Source organism: Chelonoidis abingdonii, chromosome 23, assembly GCF_003597395.2.
Source record: "Chelonoidis abingdonii isolate Lonesome George chromosome 23, CheloAbing_2.0, whole genome shotgun sequence".
NCBI lineage: Eukaryota > Metazoa > Chordata > Testudines > Testudinidae > Chelonoidis > Chelonoidis abingdonii.
Window position 1 is genome coordinate 14,337,742 of NC_133791.1, and position 24,168 is coordinate 14,361,909.

The 24,168-nt window shown below is 49.9% G+C and overlaps 1 protein-coding gene across 1 annotated transcript; it reads left to right on the forward strand.

The window, feature by feature from the left end:
• Positions 1-2,274: 2,274 nt before the first annotated feature.
• Positions 2,275-22,629, forward strand: EFHD2 (EF-hand domain family member D2). The gene is made up of 4 exons (XM_032779574.2): positions 2,275-2,422; positions 17,715-17,862; positions 19,742-19,876; positions 20,535-22,629. The coding sequence occupies exons 1-4, from the start codon at positions 2,403-2,405 to the stop codon at positions 20,667-20,669; spliced, it is 438 nt and encodes a 145-aa protein (XP_032635465.1). The 5' UTR covers positions 2,275-2,402; the 3' UTR covers positions 20,670-22,629.
• Positions 22,630-24,168: the final 1,539 nt, after the last annotated feature.

The window sequence follows — 24,168 nt, forward strand, 5'->3', positions numbered from 1 at the left end:
AGTGACTGCTTCCCTCAGGGAATGATTCAGCTGGGGTGCAGGGCATAGGAGAGGCTGAGAGAATTGTGCTGGTTGCTAACGTTTGCTCCAGAAGGAAACTCCCTCTCTTTAAAAGGAGGTGCTTGGACTAGGAGAGCATCAGGAAGAGAGACAGCCTATTAGCTTCCCCTGTTTGTGCAGCCCCTGTGCTGGGCACCAGCCTGAGTTTGTCCTGGATTGGGCAGCGCCTGATGCGTCTGTCTGTCCTGTGCCAGAGCCCATATCCTGTCCAGCTTGACTGTCCTGCACTGTGCACCAACCTCTCCTATCCTGTGCTCCAGCCATGTCCTGTCCAGCCAGACCCTCCTGTCCTTCTGACCTGTGCTTGACCCTCTGTCCCATCTGTAAGTTTGTCCTGCACTGTGCACCAACCTGATGCGTCTCTCTGTCCCTTGTCCTGTCCAGCCAGACCTACCTGTCGCTTTGTCCTGGGCCCCAGCCCCTGTTCTGTCCAGCCAGCCCTTCCTGTCTGTCCTGCATTGTGCACCAACCTCACCTGTCTGTCCTGTGTCCCAGCCCCTGTCCAGCCTGCCCCTCCTGTCTGTCCGTCCTGCACTGTGCACCAACCTCACCTGTCTGTCCTGGTCCAGCCCCTGTCCAGCCTTGCCCCTCCTGTTGTCTGTCTGCAATGTGCACCAACTCACCTGTCTGTCTATGCCCACCCCTGTTCGTCCAGCCTGCCCTCTGTCTGTCTGTCCTGCACTGTGCACCACTCACCTGTCTGTCCTTGTCCCCCCTGTCCGCCTGCCCCTCCTGTTTGTTGTCCTGCACTGTGCACCAATCTCACCTGTCTGTCCTATGTCCAGCCCTCTTCTGTCCAGCCTGCCCCTCCTGTCTGTCTGTCCTGCACTGTGCACCAACCTCACCTGTCTGTCTGTGTCCGCCGCTGTTCTGTCCAGCCTGCCCTCCTGTCTGTCTGTTCCTGCACTGTGCACCAACCTCACTGTCTGTCCTATGTCCAGCCCCTGTCAGCCTGCCCCTCCTGTCTGTCTGTCCTGCACTGGTGCACCAACTCTCCCTGTCTGTCCTGTGCCCAGCCCCTGTCCAGCCTTCTTCCTGGTCTGCCTGACACTGTGCACCGATGCCCCGTCTGTCCTGTGTCCATTGCCTCCAGCCCTGTCCAGCCTGCCCCTCCTGTCTTGTCCGTCCTGCCTGTGCACAACCCTCACCTTGTCTGTCCTGTCCATGTGTAGCCGACCGCTGTCTGTCCGCCTGCCCCTCCTGTCTGTCTGTCCCTGCACTGTGCACCACCTCACCTGTCTGTCCTGTGTCCCAGCCGCTTTCTGTCCAGCCTCCCCTCCTGTCTGTCTGTCCTGCACTGTGCACCAACCTCACCTGTCTGTCCTGTGTCCAGCCCTGTCCAGCCTGCCCCTCCTGTCTGTCTGTCCTGCACTGTGCACCAACCTGCCCCTCCTCTGTCTGTCCTGTGCCCCGCCCTGTCCAGCCTTCCTCTCCTGGCTGCCCTGCACGTGCACCGACCTGCCCCGTCTGTCTGTCCATTGCCCCAGCCCTGTCCAGCCTGCCCCTCCTGTCTGTCCGTCCTGCACTGTGCACCAACCTCACCTGTCTGTCCTGTGTCCCAGCCGCTGTTCTGTCCAGCCTGCCCCTCCTGTCTGTCTGTCCTGCACTGCACCAACCTCACCTGTCTGTCCTGTGTCCCAGCCGCTGTTCTGTCCAGCCTGCCCCTCCTGTTGTCTGTCCTGCACTGTGCACCAACCTCACTGCTGTCCTGTGTCCAGCCCCTGTCCAGCCTGCCCTCCTGTCTGTCTGTCCTGCACTGTGCACCACTGCCCCCTCTGTCTGTCCTGTGCCCCAGCCCTGTCCAGCCTTCTCCTGGCTGCCCTGCACCGTGCACCGACCTGCCCCGTCTGTCTGTCCATTGCCCAGCCCTGTCCAGCTGCCCCTCCTGTCTTGTCCCTGCCCGTGCCGACCTCCCGTCTGGCCTGTCCTGTGCGCGCCCCCGGTGTTGGTGTGGTCCGTCCGCCGCACGCCCCCGCTGTCAGTCAGCGGCGCTGGGTGGGCGGGCCGGCTAATCAGCTGGCCGGTCGCCGCCGCCGCTGCAGGTCTCTGCCGCGCCAGGCGCGCGTATCGGCTGGCCGGGACCAGGCCACGGACGAGCTGCGCAGCAGTGAGCGCGGCTGCAGATCGAGGAGGGCGGCGGGCCCGAGGGCAGAACGGGGAGGCGGCGGAGCCCGAGCCCGACGGCCCGGCGCGGCCCTGGGCGGCGGCGGATGCGAGCTGAGCGCCAAGCTGCAGCGGCGCACGGAGCTCAACCAGGGCGGCGGGAGCTCTCGCCGGGCGGCGCGCAAGGTCTTTAACCCTACACCGAGTTCGCGCAGTTCTCCCGCCGGCAGATCCGCGACATGGAGCGTCTCTTCCGGCAGTGAGTGCGGGGCGGGGGGGCAGTGAGTGCCCGGGGCCGGGGGGCAGTGAGTGCCGGCGGCGGGGCAGAGGTGCCCGGGGCGGGGGCGCGGGGCGGGCAGGGGCCGGGGGGCAGTGAGTGCCGGGCCGGGGCGGGCAGGAGGGCGGGGGCAGGGAGTGCCGGGCGGGGGGGCAGGGAGTGCCCGGGGCGGGAGGCGCGGGGCGGGCAGGGGGGGCAGTGAGTGCCCGGGCCGGGGCCGCGGAGTGGCGGGGGACTGGGGGGCAGTGAGTGCCTGGGGCGCGGGCTGGGGGGGGACTTGGGGGGCAATGAGTGCCTGGGCTGGGGTGGGCAGGGGCCTGGGGGGAGATGAGGCCTGGGGGCAGTGGTGCCGGCCGGGGCGGGCAGGGGACGGGGGCAGTGAGTGTTGTGGGGGCAGTGAGTGCCCAGGGCCGGGGCGCGGGCGGCAGGAGACTGGGGGCAGTGAGTGTCTGGGGCTGTGGGGCAGAGGGCAGCCAGTGGGGCAAGGGGCGTCCTGGGGGCAAGTGTTCCCAGGGCAGAGGGTGGGCAGGACTGGCCGGGGCACAGGCGGGCAGGGGCAGCGGGCAGTGAGTGCCGGGGGCGTGGGGCGGCAGGTGGGTGCAGTGAGTGTCGGGCTGTGGGGGCAGGGGTGCCATGGGCACAGGGTGTCCGGAGAGCAAGGAGTGGGCAGGGGCTCCTGGGGCGGGGTGATGGGGCGTCCAGGGCGGGGGGGGCAGGGAATAGGCAGAGGGTGGCCGGTGGGCGGGGGGTTCTCAGGGCAGAGAGTGGGCAGGGACTGGCAGGGGCCGGGGGTATGGGGCAGGCAGGGAGCACCTGGGGCCGGGGCATATGGGATGTCCAGGGGGCAGGGAGCGGCTGAGGCCGGGGGGGGCGGGAAGTGGGTTCCTGGCGCAGGGGGCGGCTGGGGGTGTAGAGGGTGGCCTGTGGGCATGGGGCGGGCAGGGAGCACCCAGGACAGGGAACGCATGGGGGTCTGGGGGCCATGTAAGGTGGTGCAGTGAGTTCCAGGGAAGAGAAGGACTGAGGAATTGAGCAGCTCTCCCCGCCGCAGCCGGTGCTGGGTACTGGGAAAGTGACCCCTCTAAAGCCCGAGGGAGTGGGGACCTTCTGTGCCGGGGGAGAAAGGGATCCCCCCAACCACACACAATAGGGCATGGATGGAGCCACTTGCAAACACTGAGTACCGGGTGGAGATGATGGAGATCTTCCTCCCAAGTCCTCCTTCCTCTGGGGAGAGACACCTGTTTTCCTGGTGGATCAAACTCTGGTTGGGGGAATCCAGCCCCCTTCCTTCCCCTCCTGGGGAGCAAATCTAACCACTTCCCCATCCTCATTGCCTGCCCCCGGGGCAGAACAAACTCTGTCTTGGGGGAGAATTTCCCTGGGACACTAATCTGCCCCTTGGGGCATCACTGACCTATGCACAGGTGTAGTGGGGGGTTGTTCTGCTGGCTTCTGGCAGGCTTTGAGATCACAGCCATGTGACGCTGGGGGGAGAAAGAATGGTTGCATTAGGAGCATGAGGACTTCCCCAGTTCCTCCCCTAAAAGATGCCAGACCTAGCTGCATTAGAGAGGCTGTAAAGCAGGATGAGCAACATGGCTATGGATAGAAGAGGGAAAAGATATCTGCACAAACTCCTCTCTCCTCTTAAGTGAGTCTGGCAAAGGTGTGAAGCCTCCAGACTTCTACAGAAGAAGTTGACCCTGCACAAGAAGGGCTAGTGGTGTGAGGGTGATTAGCATTTCTGCTGCATGCTGAGATAATACCCAGCACTGCTTTTGTAATAGTTAAAGCTTAGGAAATCTTGGTGTGTGTGTGTGTGTGTGTGTGTGTTCGTTCCGCTTCCAGATTTGGAGATGACTTGCTCTCGTTTGGGATTTAACAAGAAAATCCTTCTCTCTCTTCCCAACAAACCCAGCCATGCCTGTGGCGTTATGCTTTGCAGACATTGCTTATTTTAGTGGCAATAGAGTATAGGCGGCAACTCATAGAAAAACCTGACGTGGCAATAAATTTCACACATCAGAGCAACACTTCCTGCTCTATTAATTTCTGCTATATTCCTCTTTTCGGTTGGTCTCCGTTCAGTCCTTCCTGAGGCTCGCGCTCTGATAATTACTGCATTAGTGTGCTTCAAATAAGTTGTCACTAGTCACTAACGGTGACTATCAGAGAATAAACCTTAGAGTTGTAGAAATTTCTCATGGAAACTGAAGAGTAACTTTTGATCTTCTGGAAACATAAGAATTCTGCAGGCAATGGGTTAAGTTACAAGCTGCAACATTAAAAAGTAAAACAGGCTGGATCTCCTCTGTGAAAATCGGTTTATATGTAACTTGCTGTTCAAACATTACCTTCTCAGGTTTCAGGGTGGTAGCCGTGTTACTCTGTATCAGCAGAAAGAACAAGGAGTCCTTGTGGCACCTTAGAGACTAACAAATTTATTTGAGCATGAGCTTTCATGGGCTAAAACCCACTTCATCGGATGCATCTGCATCCGCTTATGCTCAATTAAATGTGTTAGTCTCTAAGGTGCCACAAAGACTTCTCGTTCTTCTTACTGTCTCAGTGTAAGAAGTTAAAATTCCAGGAATACAGATCACATCAATGGGCCATATAGTCTGGAATCCTGCCTCTGGCATTGGCCAGCACCAAATGCTTCAAAGCAACGTGGAAAAATCCCATAATGTTCCTGGTCAATTGTGTAATGCTTCAAGGGCCCAATTTTGCACCACTGCTGGGAGTTTTAGTATTGGCTTCAATAGGTGTAGGAACAGGGATGAAAAAAGTGGAAAGGGATGCTGCTCTGTGTATGTTACTGCCATCAATATAAGGGCCTGTCATTACTCTTTAAATCTTGACTTTTCCTGCTCAACTGTTTTAAATTAGCATCCAGCTGAGACATGACATATGTTGTTAGCCATTTATTTAAACAGGGTTTATCTAAATCAGTCTAGGAACAAATATTTAGAGAGTTTGTGTGTGTTAACTAGAGTGGTGGCACTAAAAAAACATAAGGCTGTTTAGGCCATTGGTCCATAAGCTCTTAATTGGGCTCCACACTGGAGTAAGTAGGTGAATTTTAATGGCCTGTGACATACAGAAGGTCAGACAAGATGATCGAATGGTCCCTTCTGGCTTTAAACTCTGACACTGATTTAAAATAAATACAGTGATGGAACTAAGGGAGATACTATTGGGGGGGTAAAAAACACGTTTCCTCATCTGTTACAAAATCTGAAATGTTGCTGGAAACGCTTTGTTTGAATAAGTAACTTTTCACTACGATGGGTTTTTTTGTTTGTTTTTTGTTTTTCTGCTTGGACATTAAAAATGGACTAGTTCTGCTTTTGTTTACAGTAAGTTCCTAGTCAAATTCACTTCCAGTTACTTTGCACTGTCCTAGTTCTGCATTGTTTTTGAATGTTTGTTTGGGGTTAATTTGTTTCTGCTGAAATTTACATTTTTCCTAGCTACTGAGATCTTAATTTTGGACCAGTTCTGACCTGTGTGTGTGCTTTTAAAATTGGAGTACAACCCACTGTGCAGGGATAGGCATTGTAAGTTGCAGCCTAAAATGAGGAAATGCTGCATTATTGGCCAAAAGCTGTGTCTGGCCATATTCTGGCCCAGCTGTAACGCTTACTTCTGATTACAGAACTACAGAGTGAGCAGTTTCTACACACTAGCCTCATTTGTTCTTACGTTACTTAGTTGAACACACTTCTGAGCATTTTGCTGCAGCATGAGGAATGAGAGTCTGTGTGGGAGCTGTAAGGCAAGATTGCAGAGTAAAGCAAAGCAAATTGCATTCTTGTGTATCAAGCCAGCGCAGCTGGCGTAACTTGGAGAACTAGCAAAATCTAGAGAATTCCAAATCCCCAAACCACTGGCAAATTCAGGTAGCCAGAATACAAGTTCAGGTTACTTTCTGGATTTTCCTGTGTTGTCTATATATTGACGAAAACTAGAGCAGTGGCAATGCCTGTCAAATTCTTGGGTTAATTTCTCTGCATCTGACTTGTTTGCTGAAGATTTTATCATTGACATGGATGAATGTGCTGCTCCTCTTTTGCCACAGATGTCTTTTTCAGTGACAAGACTGCCCCTGTTCCGATTATGTTAACAGACATTTGGTAGAGAAGTTTTTCTCCATTGAGGCCTGAGGTATATACTCGCCCCATGGATCCTAGTGGAATCAAGGAGTGGTAGAGTTCAAGACCGGAAGGGACAATCAGCTCATCTAGTCTGACCTCTGGTATATTACAGACCACCGACACCACCCAGCACCCTCACGCTAAACCCAATAACCAAAACTAAACCAAAGCACCAGAGCCCAGGGGAGACTAAATTGTTATATGCCACAGTTAGAGAACAGGAGGAAGCGAGGTGCTCCAGTGCCCAAGGCCATCGCAGTGCTAGGGAAGTGATTAATCATAGCACGAGTCATTCTGTTTCTAAATGTGTATTTGTACTAAGGTTTCCAGAGCTCACTTTTCATAATCATTGTGACAGTTCCTGTGAGTAAGGCTTACCGGTCTGGGATCTCCTAGCATTACCCATGCATTTTGTAATTAGCTGCTTTGTGATCTCCCTTGTTCTTCATTTTTAAAACCTACTGAACGGACTATTTCTCATTCTCTCTCCCTCCTCCTGCTTCCCTTTCAGGGTATTAACCCGAGATGTGATTCAGAGCTTGTCAAAATCCATGGAAAGTGTCTCGTTGACTTCCTTGGATCAGGCCCTCAGGCAGTCGCTTAGATGTTGCATTGAATTCAGCAAACTGCTACTTGCTCAGAACCACATGAGATTTTAATCGCTTATAGTGTAGCTGTGCTGGCCTGTGGCAGAGCCTGCAAGGCCCAGGGGTGAGCGTGTGTGTGTGTAACAGAGCCTAGAGGACCCTGACTTCACCGCTCGCCTCCTTCCTAAGTCCGTTTAAGGCATTTCTGTAGATGTCCGGAAGGGAAAGTAACAATTAAAACACCTTGTAAAATGAAAAGGTTGCAGAAGTAATGCTCTGCCCATGAATATCCCTCTGTTAAGTTCTTCTCCCCTAACCATTTAAAGAACAAAAGGGTTAGCCTTCAATTATTTCTCCTTCCTCATCACCAGAACTGCATAGGTAAAGGTTAAAGTCAATCCACCTCCAGAGCTGTGTTAGCTTGTTCCTGCTTTAGAGGTTTTACTTCTCTTCCTTTGGTGCTGGTATTTTTTTCTAGTTCTGCTTTTCTCCTCCGTTATGTGTTTGCAGGCTGTTCCTCTTCTACCCCCATTGGCTTTCTTCTGAGTTGTGGGGTGTATTTTTGGTTCTGCATTTATTAGCTGCAGCTCAAAAGGCCACGTTACTGTCAACATACTTGCGTTTAGTTCAGTAAGTTTCAAATACCTTTAAACTTAATGTGAAATGAGCTCGCTGCTTTCTGCAGTCTCTTGGGTGTGTGTATGTGTGTGTTTCTCTCTGCTACAGCAATTAAGTATTTTTATAAGGAGACCATAGAACAAGGGGCTTAGAAAGACACAGGAAATACAGTCATTTGCTTCTATAGTATAGGTCAGTCACATACTTAGTCATCTCTCTTCCCTGAAGCAGCTGTGGTAGAGATCTAATCAGTACTTGTTTGCCTACAGTATAATATACAATGTCAGACAAAATGCTGTTAGTTGTTGCTGAGTTCTGCTCCATGCTCTCTTCCTGAAAGGAGTTGGCAGATTGGGGGATACTTCTTCCTCAGAGAGAGAAACTCTCCATACCCTCCTATCTGGCACCTCTGATTGCAGCCTCGTTACTTCCAAGGTTCTAGAATCTTGGAACCTGCCAGATTCCATCTACCTCGCCTTTACGTCCTGACTTTTAAAAAATCCTGGTTGGTTGGTGCCAGCAAAGATAACCCAGTGCGAATGGGGTTAAACCAGGGCAAGGACATGTTCTCTCTAACTAGGAGCCTGGTTTTAACACAGTTCATCCTTGTCCTCTTTGCCTGGCCAAATCCCTATTAGATCTGTTGGCACCAAACTGGTAAACATGGCTGTTTTAAATTATGAAGGGTTCCTGGGACAATCCTGTTTAATGAGACAAAGAACTGGGGAAGACTTAAGTAAGGCAAGCAGGAAGAGCTTGCTAGCAAAGAATTTGAAGGAGCCGTTGATTGACCTTTCTGACACAGAAATGTGCTAATGATGCTGCTTTTGAGGTTGCTAATAATAGGGTCATTTACCACTTAGCCAGAGATTAGGAGCACAATTAAAGCCTGTCTCCAGGAGAGGTAATCCCCCTTTCCAAATTAGGAAACAGTGGGAATTTGCAACACTGCAATAATTCATCCACAGTGTGTATTTAATGTTAGCCAGACAGAGGCTCTGTTGAAGTGCTGCATTGAATTGACCCCGCTGACTTGAGGAAGAGGAAGTTACATACAGGACGGCGGGATTTTCAGCTAGAGATCGGCTACCAGCCCTGGCTTGCAAAGAGTGAGTCATGCTATCAAGAGGGGAGATTTGCTCTATAGCCCAGGCTAACACACTGAAGTTAAAATGGGTCCCTAGAATAATTTAAAGAAGGGGAAAATAGGGACATGTGCCTAATTCAGGGTGGGATCTTCAAGGCAGGTGCTGCACTGGAGCTGCATTTGTTGCTGTTTGGTGAGAATCCAGTCTAGAGAGAAGCTGTTTTTTCTCCCAGGCTGGCTTTGTCATTAACTACGTGTTCAACCAAATGTATCCAGGCTTCCATGAGAACTTCCTTTCTTCTTCTATAGTAGGAAGGTCCACAGAGCATGTGGCGTGAGAGGTCCAAGAACGAGGGTGACCAGACAGCAAATGTGAAAAATCGGGATGGGGGTGAGGGGTAATAGGAGCCTATATAAGAAAAAGACCCCAAAATCGGGACTGTCCCTATAAAAATGGGACATCTGGTCACCCTACCTGAGAGAACCATTGCTGCTACCAAAGCAAATTGCAGCCCTGAGTCACAGGCTGGCTCAGTTACAGGCTCTGCTCTGAAAGGCCTCCGCTCCCCTAGCGTGACAGCTTCAAAGCTGCTAGGCATGCCAGCGACTGCTTGTTGCAGAGCCTAAACACAACTTCTTCCCCGCTCCCTCAAAGGGAAGAGAGTCTTGCTTGCGGTAACGAACAAGGTGAGACCAATCTTTGGTCTTTCCTGGTAGAAGAAAGGAAATGATCAGGTGGGCACGGGCATGTTTTCTGGATCGCCTGTGCTTTGCTGACGGTGGCGAAGTGCCGGATTCCTGCAGCTGGACAGCGCTGAGAAGTCCCTCTGCCGCTGAGGGCAGTGGGGGCACTGACTGGTCCACATCTTAAGAGCCCAATTTCCCTGCTGGGTGCTTAGCACTAGGATCAGAGTCAGCAGCTGAGGTGGCCCCAAAGCACTGCCCTCCAGCTGATCCTCCCTGGAGCTACTGTGGCAGGGAGGGGTGGGAGAGGCTGACCCCTCCCTGCAAGGCCGGTTTGGCCTGGCCCTTTTAGGCATTCTTGGAGGAGCGAAGCCAAGGGATACACGTCTGTCTGGGAATCTCTTCGCTGTGTCCACCCTCTCCAACGCACGAGTCACTGCAGCATCTCGAGGATCCCAGCCATGTGGATCACTAATTCTCTAGGGGCTGCGTCAGGGAATTCTGAACAGGGGAATTAAATGGTTCCGTTCAGCGCCCTGCAGAGGAGAAGCTGGACCCTCTGCTGCCACTCTGAAGCCAGCACAACTGGTGGGTTCCTTGGGGGTGGGGCATAGCTCAGTGGCTTGAGCATTGGCCTGCTAAACCCAGGGTTGTGAGTTCCGCCCTTGAGGGGACCACTTAGGGATCTGGGGCAAAAATCTGTCTAGGGATTGGTCCTGCTTTGAGCAGGGGGTTGCACTAGATGACCTCCTGAGGTCCCTTCCAACCCGGATATTCTATGATTCTATGACCTGTCCCCAGGTCTGTGTTTCATGGGTCTGATTTCACTCCAGGACAGCCAGAGAGGCTAGAGACTCGCCGCTGGGATCTTCGGGCCTTCCCATGCGAGGGAGAAAGTGTTCCACACACAAGGAGAAGTTATGAGTTATGCTAAGTTGTCCACAAGGAATAGAACAGAGACATGGCTGTCGGGGCAGCCCCATGCGCTCCTCTCTTCTGCTCAGTGCGGGGAGCATTGTCCTCTGGGGCTGGATGAATGTTCTGCAGGCAAGATACTTAATGGGAGGCAGTCTGGAATGTTGGTCTGCTGCCAGTAACTCCCGATAAAGGTGTAAAATGACTAAGCCTTTGTTTGTGCTGCAAGGTAGCCAGCTAGCAGCGTGGGTGTCTGGAATCACAAACTGCCCCCCACTGGCAGCCAGGATTCAGAAGCAGGTCTCTGTTCACACAGGACCAGACAAGGCACAGCTGAGACTTTCCATTCCCAAACTCCTAAGCACAATTATGAGAACTGCCTGGGGTGTTTTCAGATCTCGCTTTCAGGACCGGAAATTACCCTGATCCAAGGCCTTTGCTCTGTTAATCCCTGGGCCAGTGCCAGAAAGGCTCTACTCGTCTGAGGGACCATGCAGAGATTTAAGGGACGCTTCCTGATGCACTGTGTCTAACAGAGAGCGTTGTGATCCCTGGGAAGCAGCGAGCTCCATCTTTCCAGTGCTGTGCAAAGCTTGTTTCCAACCCTGGCAAAGTGGAAGATTAAACTCTTTCCCCGCCTCCAGCACCTGATATATTTTCCGGCTCAGGAGCGGATTTACCATGAAATAAACCGTGCAGTGGCATGGGGCCCCCAACCACAGAGGGGCTTCCCAAAATGCAGGACAAATACCTGACAACCTGCCCCTGAGTCCAGCCGGCGGCGCAGCAGGGCTCAGGCAGGCAGGCTGCCTGCATGCCATGGTCAGTGGCCCCATGCCTCGCTCCCGGAAGTGGCTGGCTGCTGGCACATCTCTGTACACCTCTGGTGGGGGGGAGGAGTCAGCTCCAAAGGCTGCCCCGCCCCAGGCAACGCACGGAGACCTGCTGCCCTCCTCCACCCAAGGGGCATGCTGAGACGTGCCAGCAGCAGCGAAGCAGGGCTAAGACAGCTTCCTGACCACACTGCGTCCCTCTTCCCGCGCCGCTTTGCTCCAGACGCAGCCGGCACATCCCTGTGGCCCCTCGAAAGGGCGGGTGTTTCTGCTTGCTGCCCCCGCCCCGAGCACCGACTGTGCAGCTCCCATTGGCTAGGAACTGCAGCCAGTGGGAGCTGTGGGGGGTGACATGTGGAGACCCCCTAACTCCCTCCACCTAGTAGTCGCTGACAGAGGGTCTGTATGTCGGTTGCTTTGGGAACTGTGCTGCCTGAGGTAAGTGCTGCCCCTCTGCTCCCCTCTCGCACCCCTGCCCCAGCCCAGAGCCTCCACTCCACACCTAAACTTCCTCCTAGAGCCTGCACTCCCTCCTGCACCCTGCTCCCTGCCCCAGCCTGCACCCCACACTCAAACCTCCTCCCAGAGCCTGCCTCCTGCACCCCAATCCTCTGCCCCAATCAGTGTACCTCACTTTATTTTCATTTACTTCCCATTACTTATAATATAGGAGGAGGACGAAGAAAAAAAATGAAAAACGGGGGGCGCGGGGGGAGATAAGAGACAATGTTATTTTTCTTGGCTGGGTCCCAAGGCCCCACAAACTCTAAATCCACCACTCTTCTGGCTTCATTTTTGTAGACCAGACGTTGACCTGCTGGTTCTACAAACCTAACACCTTGTACCATCTTGAAGCAAGTGGGGCTGCTAGGGGCTGCCATTCAGCTGGAGTTCAGTACTTCTGAAATTGGGGCTACCGGCTCCAGATCACCAACTCTAATGGTGAGCCAGGAATTCCTGAGTTCTGAACTCAGCTTTCCGACCATGGGCTTCTCCCCATCTATAAACCTGTAAGAATATCTGCCTGTCCCAGAAGGGCATTGGGAGGATGTCTGCAAAGGGCTTTGAAGATGAAAAATGCCCAGTATCTAAGAGAACCGCTGATGAGGAACTATCAAGTAGTGCTGGGAGAACTGTGCTAGGTGCAGCGATCATCCAGATCAAACCTATAAATTGTCCTTCTGAACAATCTAGCTGAAGCAGATGTAGAAATTCCTGCCTGATGTTGCTGGGACCTACTCTCAAACACCAGGTGTTTAGTGAAATTGTGCCTGGGGTGTGTTATTGACTTATGAGGAGAGGCTGAGGGAACTGGGCTTGTTTAGTCTGCAGAAGAGAGGAGTGAGAGGGGATTTGATAGCAGCCTTCAACTACCTGAAAGGGGGTTCCACAGAGGATGGAGCTCATTTGTTCTCAGTGGTGGCAGATGACAGAACAAGAAGCAATGGTCTCAAGTTGCAGTGGGGGAGGTCTAGGTTGGATATTAGGAAACACTATTTCACTAGGAGGGTGGTGAAGCACTGGAACGGGTTACCTAGGGAAGTGGTGGAATCTCCATCCTTAGAGGTTTTTAAGGTCAGGCTTGACAAAGCCCTGGCTGGGATGATTTAGTTAGTGTTGGTCCTGCTTTGAGCAGGGGGTTGGACTTAGATACCTCCTGAGGTCTCTTCCAACTAGGGTGACCAGATGTCCCGATTTTACAGGGACAGTCCTGATTTTTGGGTCTTTTTCTTATATAGGCTCCTGTTATCCCCCACCCCTTGTCCTGATTTTTCACATTTTCTATCTGGTCACCCTACTTCCAACCTTAATCTTCTATGATTCTTTAGGGAAGTCAGGTAACTTCAGCACATGTATTCTAGGGACAAAAAACATCAAGGTCTTCAAACAAATTCACTAGCTGTGCCTTGTGAAAGCAATTTTTGAATATGGCTATAACTTGAATCTGCTTTCCTAGACAGCCTGCCAGATTAATCTAGCATTTGCAGGGAGTGGGCCTTCGTGTTCTAAAGAGTCGTTTCCATCTGTGACTTCTGCAGTTGTTGGCTGCCCGACAGTGATTCACAGATAAGAGTTGGTATGAAGACTTCACCGTAATCAGAAGAACCTTCTAGTTTATGGACAAACTATTCTGATTTGTTAAAGTACAGCCACCTTGTTCTAAACCAGTCTTAATGGAACAGGTAAATGGCGTAGCAGCGTAATAGTCACTCTTAGTACCAGTGTCTGTCAGGTAAGCTGATTCACCAGTTCTCATTGCTCAATAGAAATGAAGTCGTTGTTAAAACACTGATCCTTTGTCCATCTCTTCTGTTTTGAAAACCGATGAAGAACTACTCTATGCCTTAAGAAAAAAGAACGGGAGTACTTGTGGCACCTTAGAGACTAACAAATTGATTTGAGCATAAGCTTTCATGGGCTACTGCCCACTTCATTGGATGCATGTAGTGGAAAATACAATAGGAAGATATATGTGTGTATATATATGTATTTTCCACTGCATGCATCTGATGAAGTGGGCTGTAGCCCATGAAAGCTTATGCTCAAATCAATTTGTTAGTCTCTAAGGTGCCACAAGTACTCCTGTTCTTTTTGCAGATACAAACTAACACGGCTCCTACTCTGAAATCTATGCCTTAACATACACGTCTCTTTTGTCAACATAGACATATATATTAGCAGGAATCCTTCGTCTTAGCACAACATTCCAGTGTCTGGACATCGTGGCAGAAAGAGGAATGATAAATAAGAATGTTTAGGTTATTTATTCCACCGCATTATATTGGCGGAGACGACCGTCTCTGGGTTCAGTCCTGTTGCTTAGTGCGTTTATTTAATAGTTACATATCACCAGTTGTCTGCCTCGATTGTAGTCTGTGTGCTCCATCCAGGTTTGTCTTTGGTCCCAAACATTAAAGGTTTGGGAGATTCAAATGTCTTATTTAGATTTTAAACTTCTCTTAAGAGTTTGTGATGATTCAACAACTGAAGTGCAGTGTTTTCCTCCTTCCTTAACAGATGTGCTTAGCTACGTTAGTATGGATGCTGTCTTGATGCACCCACCAATCCTATATTTAATCTGCCTCTGGAGTACTATGTTTTCTAATTTAGTATTATTGAATGGGCTTAGAGTGATCACTTTATTAGAAATCTCATATATGCCAAGTAATGCAAGCACTGAACCTCGTATAGCACAAGTGCACATTCTACCCTGTAGGACTTACGCAGAGTTGTAGGATGTCTTCAGATAATGATGAAGCAAGTTAAATCCACTCAACTCTAAGCACGTGTACAGCTGTGATACCATTTCAAAAGTAGGTTGGCTTAGGTTGAAGGAGGATTATCAAGGCACAGGTCTAACCAATTTCCGTGCTTGGTAATGGTGCAAGATTTACCTGGAAAAGCTCTTCTTGTACTACAACAAATTCTTCAGCTTAAGTGGTGCACGCTTCACTGGGGAGCAAAGCATCTGGAGTATTTGTTTCAGAAAAAACACAAAGTATCAGTCGGAAAGCATCCACTCCCCCCTGCAGGGAGCCTTTTAGTGGGGTTGTTAATGCAAGTGCATTCTAAACCCTGAGAGTGGTGAGCAAGTGGAGCACTCGGATGTGTCCTGGAGGGCTCAAATACCATTGCAAACCAATCTCATTTAAGTCAAAAGTAAAACTAGATGCTATTAAAAGACACTGTCGGGTGCCTTTAGTGGTGTCACGCATGCCTCTGGTGGTTTTGAAACACACCCAAAGCCATAGTAAGCCACCAAAGCACGGCCTGTCTCATCTTAATGCTTGCTATAAACGTGCAGCACAAACGTGTTCTGTGATGGGATTTATGGGGCATATTCCCAGTGAACTTTGCCTATTATTATAGTGGGATATCGGCGTCCCTATGGGGAACCCTGGACATCCTTATGGGGAACCCTTGGTCCAGGACCCAGTGGATCATAAGCAACACTTTGACCAATAATTGCAGCTACAGCTCTCTTGCAGCGTGAATGGGGGGCTGCATCTGAGGATGATAAAACTTCATCTCTCTTTATGCACTCCTTAGTTACAGAGAATGCCTAGCCAGAGATGAAACTAAGAGAGGAGACAGAGGATGTTTTGAGGTCCATTGGTACATGCCTGGTGATAAGTTTCAATACTAGGTGCTTCCAGCCACATCCTGGCTATCTACGTTCTGGCTACTATTTTTAAATACATGCTGATTCATTGACCTGGGAGACTTTAGAGGACCCAGATCTTCATCTAAATCCTCACTATCATAAGCCTCTAGGGAGGTATGTGGTTTCCACTATTCATTTCTTTAACAGGAAGGTTTTATACAGCTCACCAGGCAGATCATCTGCATGCTGAGGGGGTGGAGAGGCTTTCCTAGAACGTGCAGACTCTTAATCGCTTTTCCTCCCGTCCCAGTAGCTAATTCCATACCTGAATGCACCATCTCCCCCTCTTCAGAGTGGGAAACAAAATTCCTGCTCCTGAGTACTCAACTTGGAGTGCAGCAGCCAAGCTCCATAAAGATGTGTCTATAACAGGCTGAAGCCACCAGCTGGAGATCTGTAAGACTACCTCTTACAGCTGGGCTCTGCATATCTGACATTCACAGCTCAGCTGCCAGGCCTGGAGGCTTGTGCCAAGTTTCTCTCGCTCTCTTTCCGCCAAGCCGTTTAAGAGCTATTGCTTGATACAGTGTGTTCTGAGACTGCCAAAGTGCTGCCATTCCATCTATTTAGCTAAATCCGTTCAGTTTAACAACGAAAAGGTTAAAAAGGTGACTTGATCACAGGCTATAAATCTCTGCATGGGGAACAAATGTTTAATAACGGGCTCTTAAATCAAGCAGAGAAAGGGTTCACGGATAATCCCATGGCTGGACGTTGAAGCTAGACAAATTCAGACTGGAAATGAGGCATACATTTTTGCCAGGGAGGATGATTAACCAATGCTCATGGTGGATTCTCCATCACTGACCATATTAAAATTACGATTGGGTGTTCTTCTAAAAGCTCTGCTCTAGGAATGATCGTGGGGCCAGTCCCTGGCCTGTTATATGGGAGGTCAGACTGGTTGAGCACAGTGGTCCCTTCTGGCCTGGGGATCTCTGCTGAAGGAAGTGACAGCACATTACCTGAACTTCTGCTCACTTTCTGGGGCTGTCCCTAGTCTTGTCGTGAGTGCTGTAGTAAGTTCTGCTTTTGTTTATGCCCCCGGTACAATTTTTGGATCAATAAGTAGAAGAAATATTTTAATGATGCAAAGAAAAAAACAACCGCCCACAACTAACCCTGCAACTTCTTCCTTTGTTCACTTTGTCCTTGTCTGTTTGCAGGCCATTGCACTCTGTACCATCAGTAGTGCGGTGTCGAAATGCTTCCTGCCTTGCCCTTTCGGGTTGGCATGGCCCCAAGCTCTTTCCACACCCACGCAGAGTCTGGTCTTTGTTCTTAGCCTGGCGTTGTTTGTGGACGTTGTGATAAGCTCCAGCTATTCCCTGGAGCGGAGGCTGGAAAGCAAACGGACTCATCCACTAAGTAGAATTGAAAGGCTGAGCTTTACCTTAACTCTTGTTTGCACTCTGTGACAACAGGCTGCGTAGTGCATGGGGGTAGGCCATTAAGAGACAAAGGCAGATCCATGATTTTAAGCACCTGTTTTATTCTGGACTGTGAACTTCCCGTTGTGCTTTTTGTGCAGTGAGGAAATTGTACCATTGGGCAGTAGATCAGCTTCCTAAGCTGGATCTGAATGCCAGTGACTGTAGCTGCTTTTACAGTGTGTGTGTTGTGTTGCTGGAGAGGGCATTGAAAGTTAGAGCTTCAGGGTCCCAAGCAGGAAGGGGATTGCATTTACTGGGTGTGTAGTTCAATCCCAGGCCAGGGGCTCCAGGCAAAGCTCTTCGATTCACTCTTTGCAAGCTGGAATGAAGCTCTGTGGAGTTACGTTTTGAGGGGCTGTACTAACCCTGTGCATCACTTCTGCTGGATTTCACTCTTAGTATGTTATATATGCCTCTCCTGATGGTTTGCTGCATGGCCCTGTGGGGAAAGGAAGGTAAATTTCACCATCATGTGTGATCATGTCTCCCTCTAGTGGCTACTGCCCACAGAGGAGGACAGCTAAGACTTCAGCTAAGCTAACATTTAGCTTTACTGGGAGAGGCCTGATCATTTGATACTGAAGTCCCTGAGTTCCACTAACTCTGTGGTATTTGATGAATCCCCAGTGTAGAGAGACGGTACAGGTGGGCTTGCAAATGCAGCACTGATGGGGAGCGATAGGACAGGGCCTTCTAGAAGAGTGCTGATAAGACAGAGGCAAATTCACAGGATCTGAAATAGCTACTTCTGAAGGGAAGCTGGTCTCTGTAGTTATTGTTTCTGTCTCTTAGATATGATGCGGGGAAAGATGGCTTCATTGACCTGATGGAATTGAAGCTAATGATGGAAAAACTAGGAGCATCACAAACTCATCTTGGGCTGAAGAATATGATCAAAGAAGTAGATGAAGATTTTGACGGCAAACTTAGCTTCCGGGAGGTAAGTAAGGCCTTCTCTAGTGAGCATATCCAGGCGAGGGCTCCAGGGCAGTACGCCCATTCTGGTTTGTGTGCCCGATCCATGGAAGCACCCGATCCTCTCTGGGGATACTGAGATTTTTAGATATTTCTCTTCTCTGCCAGGGCAGGACAACTGCTCCTTCACTGGCTCCACAGTGATCTCTGTACCCTCGGTTAGTGTGTAGCTAATCATGCTGCATGTGCCTCCAAACCCTCCACCACTGAATATCTGTGCTGTGCACATTCAGTTTTCACATCTCCCAGCCTGTTTCTCCTGCCACAGCCCTAAGGGAGTGGCCTCCCAGTCGAAGGCAGGAGAATTCAACACGTGCCCCGTATAAATGTCTATAGAAGCTGTGTCCTGGGGAGAAGCTTGTGCTGAAATGCCAGAGAAGCTGCATTCAGGCGGCGTTACAGCTGGCAACGTCAACCTAGAGGCCACAACGCTGCGCTGTGATTGATATAATTTTAACCGTTTAACTGGTTAATTTTTTTAACCAATATTTACATCCCTAATTCTGCTATTGCCTTGATGCTTCTGTGTCCTTTTTTCCCCCCTCCACTTATACCTTTGCCTGTGCTGCCTATCTCACCTACAAAATCCTCCTTCCCCCTTTGCATCACACATCCTCGTTGTCCTCATTTCAGACCCCCTCTTGACACTCCGGCTGGCGCCAATCTCATCTCTGGAGCTTGTCTAGGATAATATAAGAAACCGTTAGGCCTGCTCTCCTCAGAATGTCTTTCCCCTGGACTCCCCACCCAGGGGAGGATCGCTATGTCTGTTAGATTGTGAGCTCCTGGAAGGCATTAATATATTCTTCCGCCTGTGAAGCACTGTGCACTCCTGCCGGGCTATCTGAATAAGGGATAAGTCTAACAGGGCAGTTGTGTTTCGGTTGCTGCATTCCTGCAGCTCTCTAGGTCTCTCCAGCATTGAGTCTCAGCCCCAGGGTAGGACACTCATGTGGACATGCAGCCCGTTGCATTTAAGTCTTCCTTCCTTGCAGGAGATTTCCAGGGCTTTACGCTGACTGCACAGAGACCCTCGTGCTCCCTCAGGATAGCATCACCCTAAACATGCTTCCTGTGGGAGACAGGCTGCTTGCCTCTATAAACAGCATCCGTGCCAAAGTTCTCCGCTCTCGGGGCGTCTTAATGAAGCCTCTGCAGATCAGATGAGATCCCCTTCCAAAAAGAGAAGTGAGACTTGAGTGCATTGCTTTGCCTTGCCGCTAAGGGAATTACATTCCTGTCTTACGCACTGTCCAGGCAGTTGCCAGAGCCTTCGTTCTCTATGAGGGACATGGCTGCATGCAAGCCTGAGCGGCTGGCATTCATGCTGGCTTGCTCTATGCAGTTATCTCGGCACTTGCCTTTAAAATACTAATAAGCAGATGTGCAGCAGACGTGATACAGCTCAGTATTGTTCACAAGATGAATATTTATGGTGCTTGGTCTTACAGGAGCTAAATAAAATACTAATGTGGCAATCTCCTAACTCGCACTCTTGTGCTTGATACAACTGACCCTGAACATTTTGTATCAGGCCAGGTCCAGTGGGCAAGACACTGGACCAAGACTGAGGAGACTTGGCGTCTCCCAGCTCTGCCACTGCTGGCTTGTGACACCTTGGGAAAGTCACTTCAGCTTTTCCTTCTCTTTGGTGGCGGAGATTATGTACGTTCTTCAGGGCAGAGACTGTCCTATGTGTCTGCACAGCGCCTAGTGCAGTGGGGCCCTGGTTGTGGTCAGTAATAAACACCATGGGGCGGCAAGTCTTACTTCGCAGGATTATTCTCTTAGGTCCTCTGGCCTAGTTCCACTTACTACAATGTTGTGCCTCTTCCCTCTGGCAGTTTCTCCTGATTTTCCGCAAAGCCGCGGCGGGTGAGTTGCAGGAAGACAGCGGGCTTCACGCCTTAGCGCGGCTCTCGGAGATCGACGTCTCCACGGAAGGCGTGAAAGGAGCCAAAAGCTTCTTTGAGGCCAAAGTAAGGGGGGAAACAAAATACAATTTGAAGTCATTTTAGTGCAGCTAGGAGGGGGATGGGGGAATACGTGATGTCGGGGAGGGCAGGGGGAACATGAGGGCATGTTTCATTATCACAAGGTAAAGGGTGGGCAGGGAACATGTGTGCCAGGACTGGTAGATGATTCTGACCATAGTACCCAGTGTTCAGATGTCCTATATAACTAGGGTGCGTCACACGACGGTTAACAGAAAGCCCCTCTGGAGCCAGACTCCCCCCACACACTCATTGCCGTGCATTGCCTATGTGAGTCAATGGCAGCTGCATGCCCCCAAGGGTAGAGCTCGGCTTGCAGCCTGCAAAGCTGCTGCCTATGGCATCCGCTCTTCCTTGCGAGGCTGCTGAATTGCAGCCGGAACAGCAAAGGTGCCGTGGCCCAGCACGTCCTGCTGGTTCACATGCGACAGGGTTGGATTGTGCTCTGTAGATGAGCAGTGCCCAAAGGGCCGGCTAGAAACCTCGCTGTTAGGGCCCGATTCCCAACCCACTGAAGTCAGTGGAAAGTTTCCCTTAGACTCCACTAGGCTCTGGCTCACACTTTTTGTAAGAAATCCTGCTGCCAAGGGCCTTGCGAGATGGGCTCTTCTGACTCCCTTGCCAAATGCACTTGAACTTCCAGGTCCAAGCTATTAATGAGGCCAGCCGCTTCGAAGAGGAGATCAAAGCTGAGCAGGAGGAGAAGAAAAAGCAGGCGGAGGAGATGAAGCAGAGGAAAGCCGCCTTTAAGGAACTGCAGTCCGCCTTCAAGCAATGATCAGGGGGCGGGCGGCAGCCCTGGACAGGACTTCCACGGTACAGAGTGCCAAGGAGGTGCCGAGCGAACCACTGTCTGGGAAAGATCCAGGATGATTTGTATAGGTGATGGTTGAAGGGACCAATTTCTAAGAACATTTTTTTTGTCTGTGAATCCAGAGTTGTTGGGCCACCTTCAGGGACGGGCTGCTGGCAGTTTTGTTTATCATCCTGCTTCCTTGCACTGTAAATATGGCAAGTGAAGACTTGGTTTCCCATTGGTCTGTTAGCTGTTCTGTGACGATGTGCGTCTGCAGGTGTAACAATGCTTTTTAAAAAAAAAAACAAAAAAAAAGCAACGTTCAATGTGCTCTGAACTTGTGTGTGTTCTCTAGCTGTGAACCTTTTTGTAAACCAAACCGTAGGATAAGCACTGTGGCTATGCCCCTGGCACTGAATGTACCAGACTCTGGATTAGCAGTTTCTGCTTGTGCAGAAGTGCCTCAGGCGGCTGTGAGTGCACGTAGTCTTCTGGAAACATTCTACACTTAATGCTTTAAATCAGTCCCTTTAAAGGCCCGTAGCTGAAACCGTTCCAAGAATCGTCTGTGGGAAAGTCCGCAGCATGGTCAGTCAACTGAAGGTGGGGTGAGGAGCTGGGGATGCTGAGTTCTAATCTTACCTCTGGCACTGATTCACTGTGTGGCCTTGGATGAGTTGCTTGAAACTTTTTGTGCCCATACAATGAGGACCAGGCCACCTCCCTTCACCAGGGGGTGGGATGAGAAGTTGGATCTTGAGCAGGGCTGGCCTGCCCCTCTGTGAGATGCTAAGCACCAGAGACTAGTCCTAAATGGTTATACACACTAAGGGCTCAATTTTACAATCTGGACAGTTCCCTGAGCTGCCTTTGATGGCAGTGGGAGTTAAGGACTCACAGCACCTCCAGGAGTTGCTTGGCATATTGCTGACCTGAGACCCAAGTGCTGCAAGGCTCCGCCTCTCTCTGCATTCCCTCTTGATAAACACTTAGTAGCGAGGTGTTTGGGGGGAAAAACCACAGCCTAGTTCTGGAAGATGCAGCTAACGCTGGAATAATCCTGTGTATGTCACCTCACTTGGTTTGTCGACACTGTTCCCTGTGCAGAAAGAGCCATGTTGGGAGAACAAACTCAGGGGATATGTCAGTATCAGGCCTAAACATTTTGGTCACGTGCAAAAAATGAGGGGAAAGCCACGGGCCTGCTGGGGGAACTTGCTGAATACAGCTACGGCTCTTTAACTACCAATCAACATTCAGGCTGGAAAAACACCTCTCTGAAAAGTGCTTTTATATGTCTTTTGCATGCACTGTGATTTTTAAAATAAAGGGACAAACTCTAATCACCGGTGTTTGGTCCTTTCAGATTTTGTAACGAAACCATACACGTAACTAATGTCTCTAACTGCATTTATGACGAGGTCAACTGGAATACACAGAAACTTCCATTGCACTAAGTGGTGTTTGTAATGAAAACCAATAGAATTGTTTTATGCCTGCCTGTAAGCATGGAAAGCCCTAACTAACCCTTAACATAGTCATTCAGATGAGGAAGTGAAGTGTGAAAATGGAACACTTGACCTTTAAGTGTTGATGTTTACTGCAAAAAATGTTTAAAAAAATCCACGCCACTGGTATGCAAAATTCAGATTGTCATATTCATCATGAAAACTTAATTGTGTGATTGCTTTTCGACTAACCTGGTATTTTGGTAAAAGATTTTAAGAAGAAACCCATTGGTGGATGTAGAGGCTTTATTATTTTTCATATGGTTATCTGCTCAAAGATATTAGTTTCTTCCATTCTTGTACTGCTTTTCTTTAGCAAATGTTTATACAGATGAATTTAAAAGTTGTTGCTTTTTTTTTCAGAAACTACTTCCATTCAGTGGTACGATTATTTTTTTTAACTAAACTAAAATAAAAACTATATTTCTTACGCATGTGTGTGGCTGATGCCTGGTAAATTTCAAATGCAAAGGGATTTTTTTATTATTATTTATGTATTTATTCTCTGCCTGTGGCCCATAAGTCTGTCTAGTCTCCTGTGGGCTGTAATATTGTGGTCTCATTCCAGTGGTTGGGTTTAGCGGGCACGTGATGGGTGGTGGCGGCGGCGGCCTGTGATAGACAGGTCAGATGCTCTGGCCTTAAACTCTGACTCTATGCATCAGTTGCTTGTTTCAATCCTAGCAGCTGCGCTGCTGTTCAAGTGCAAAGCTGCCCATTCACTTTGTTTTGGGTATGAGTTAAGCATCAAGTCGCTTGGCGGTGTCAGGACTTTGGCAGCTGTGTGCATGCGCAGCAGCAGAAACCTAGGAGTCTAGGGGACATCACCGGTGGAAACTTAGGCGTCTCCAGAGCAGTGGTTTTGTGAATGGCAGTGATGCCTACGTGTTGGATTTAGGTGCTTCACTGCCACTTTAATCACCTAAGACCCACTGGGGAATCTGGCCTTAGGTTGCCCCTTTGCTGAGCTCAAGACAAGTTTAGTTCCATTCAGTCTAATAAGGGCTCTGGTGCCACTACCAACAGAGGGGTTGTCACTGTTAATACTGGGTTCATAGGATTATACAGCTTTATTGCAAGTGAATGTGTGTAGCTCCTGAGCTGTGCTCTCCCTAGGTTCAGTTTGAAATTGAACATAACACTGAAGTAGCAAAGAGCAATATACTCTTCTCTCCCCCCCACCCCCCATTGCTGACAGCAAATATTACTCAGAAATACTTCTGGTCACTATCTCCTTAAAATGGAAACAGTGCAGAAGATGCCCATGCAGTATTGTACAGCCAGCCACTATGTTAGCATAAATCCCTGCAAAAATAACCTATTTAATTGAGAATTAAATCACACTGCCATCTAGCGTGTAGAATTGCAATAGGCAATTTTGTTCACTGTTTTGTTTGTTTGTTTTTTTTTCCTGGTTCTGCTTAAACCAGTGACATCGAAGCTTTTTCATAGTGACAACCACATCTCAAACCCCTGGACACCGCTTCTCCCATATCACCAGCCACTCTCGGCAGACCAGTTTGGAAACCACTGATTGAGACCCATAGCCTAGACTAGAAAATGGAGAGAAGTTTTAGGATTAGATTCTGCTCTTAGACACTGAAACCAACAGGAGTTTGTATGTGTTTCTGGGAGTGGGATACGATTCTTATAACATCATCTTGCCCATAAGTTAGCAGCCTAACCTTCCGGGGAGCTGGAGCAAGATATATGGAACTCTGAGGTAGGAGCACAAGTTGCAGGAGAAGTTTGGTGGAGGTACCAGGGAGCTAGTCTGTGTGCACGTGGCTGGAATGCTGGCTACAGCACTTCTGTCAGCAGTTTAATTTTACAAGCATGGAGTCCACATGTTGCTACCCAGCATGTGGTACAGGAAACAATAACTAGGAGACCTGGGAAGAAATTCAGAAAATAGACACTCAGGCTGAAGATAAGGAAAATTGTCCTGCCAGTGGATCTTAGTGTAACAGCTT

Bases quoted from the DNA above. Each gene is read 5' to 3' on its own strand.
- EFHD2 (XM_032779574.2), top strand. From the start codon at position 2,403: ATGGAGCGTCTCTTCCGGCA. The intron at 2,423-17,714 runs GTGAGTGCGGGG...TCTGTCTCTTAG, and splicing joins ATGGAGCGTCTCTTCCGGCA to ATATGATGCGGGGAAAGATG. The intron at 17,863-19,741 runs GTAAGTAAGGCC...TCCCTCTGGCAG, and splicing joins GCAAACTTAGCTTCCGGGAG to TTTCTCCTGATTTTCCGCAA.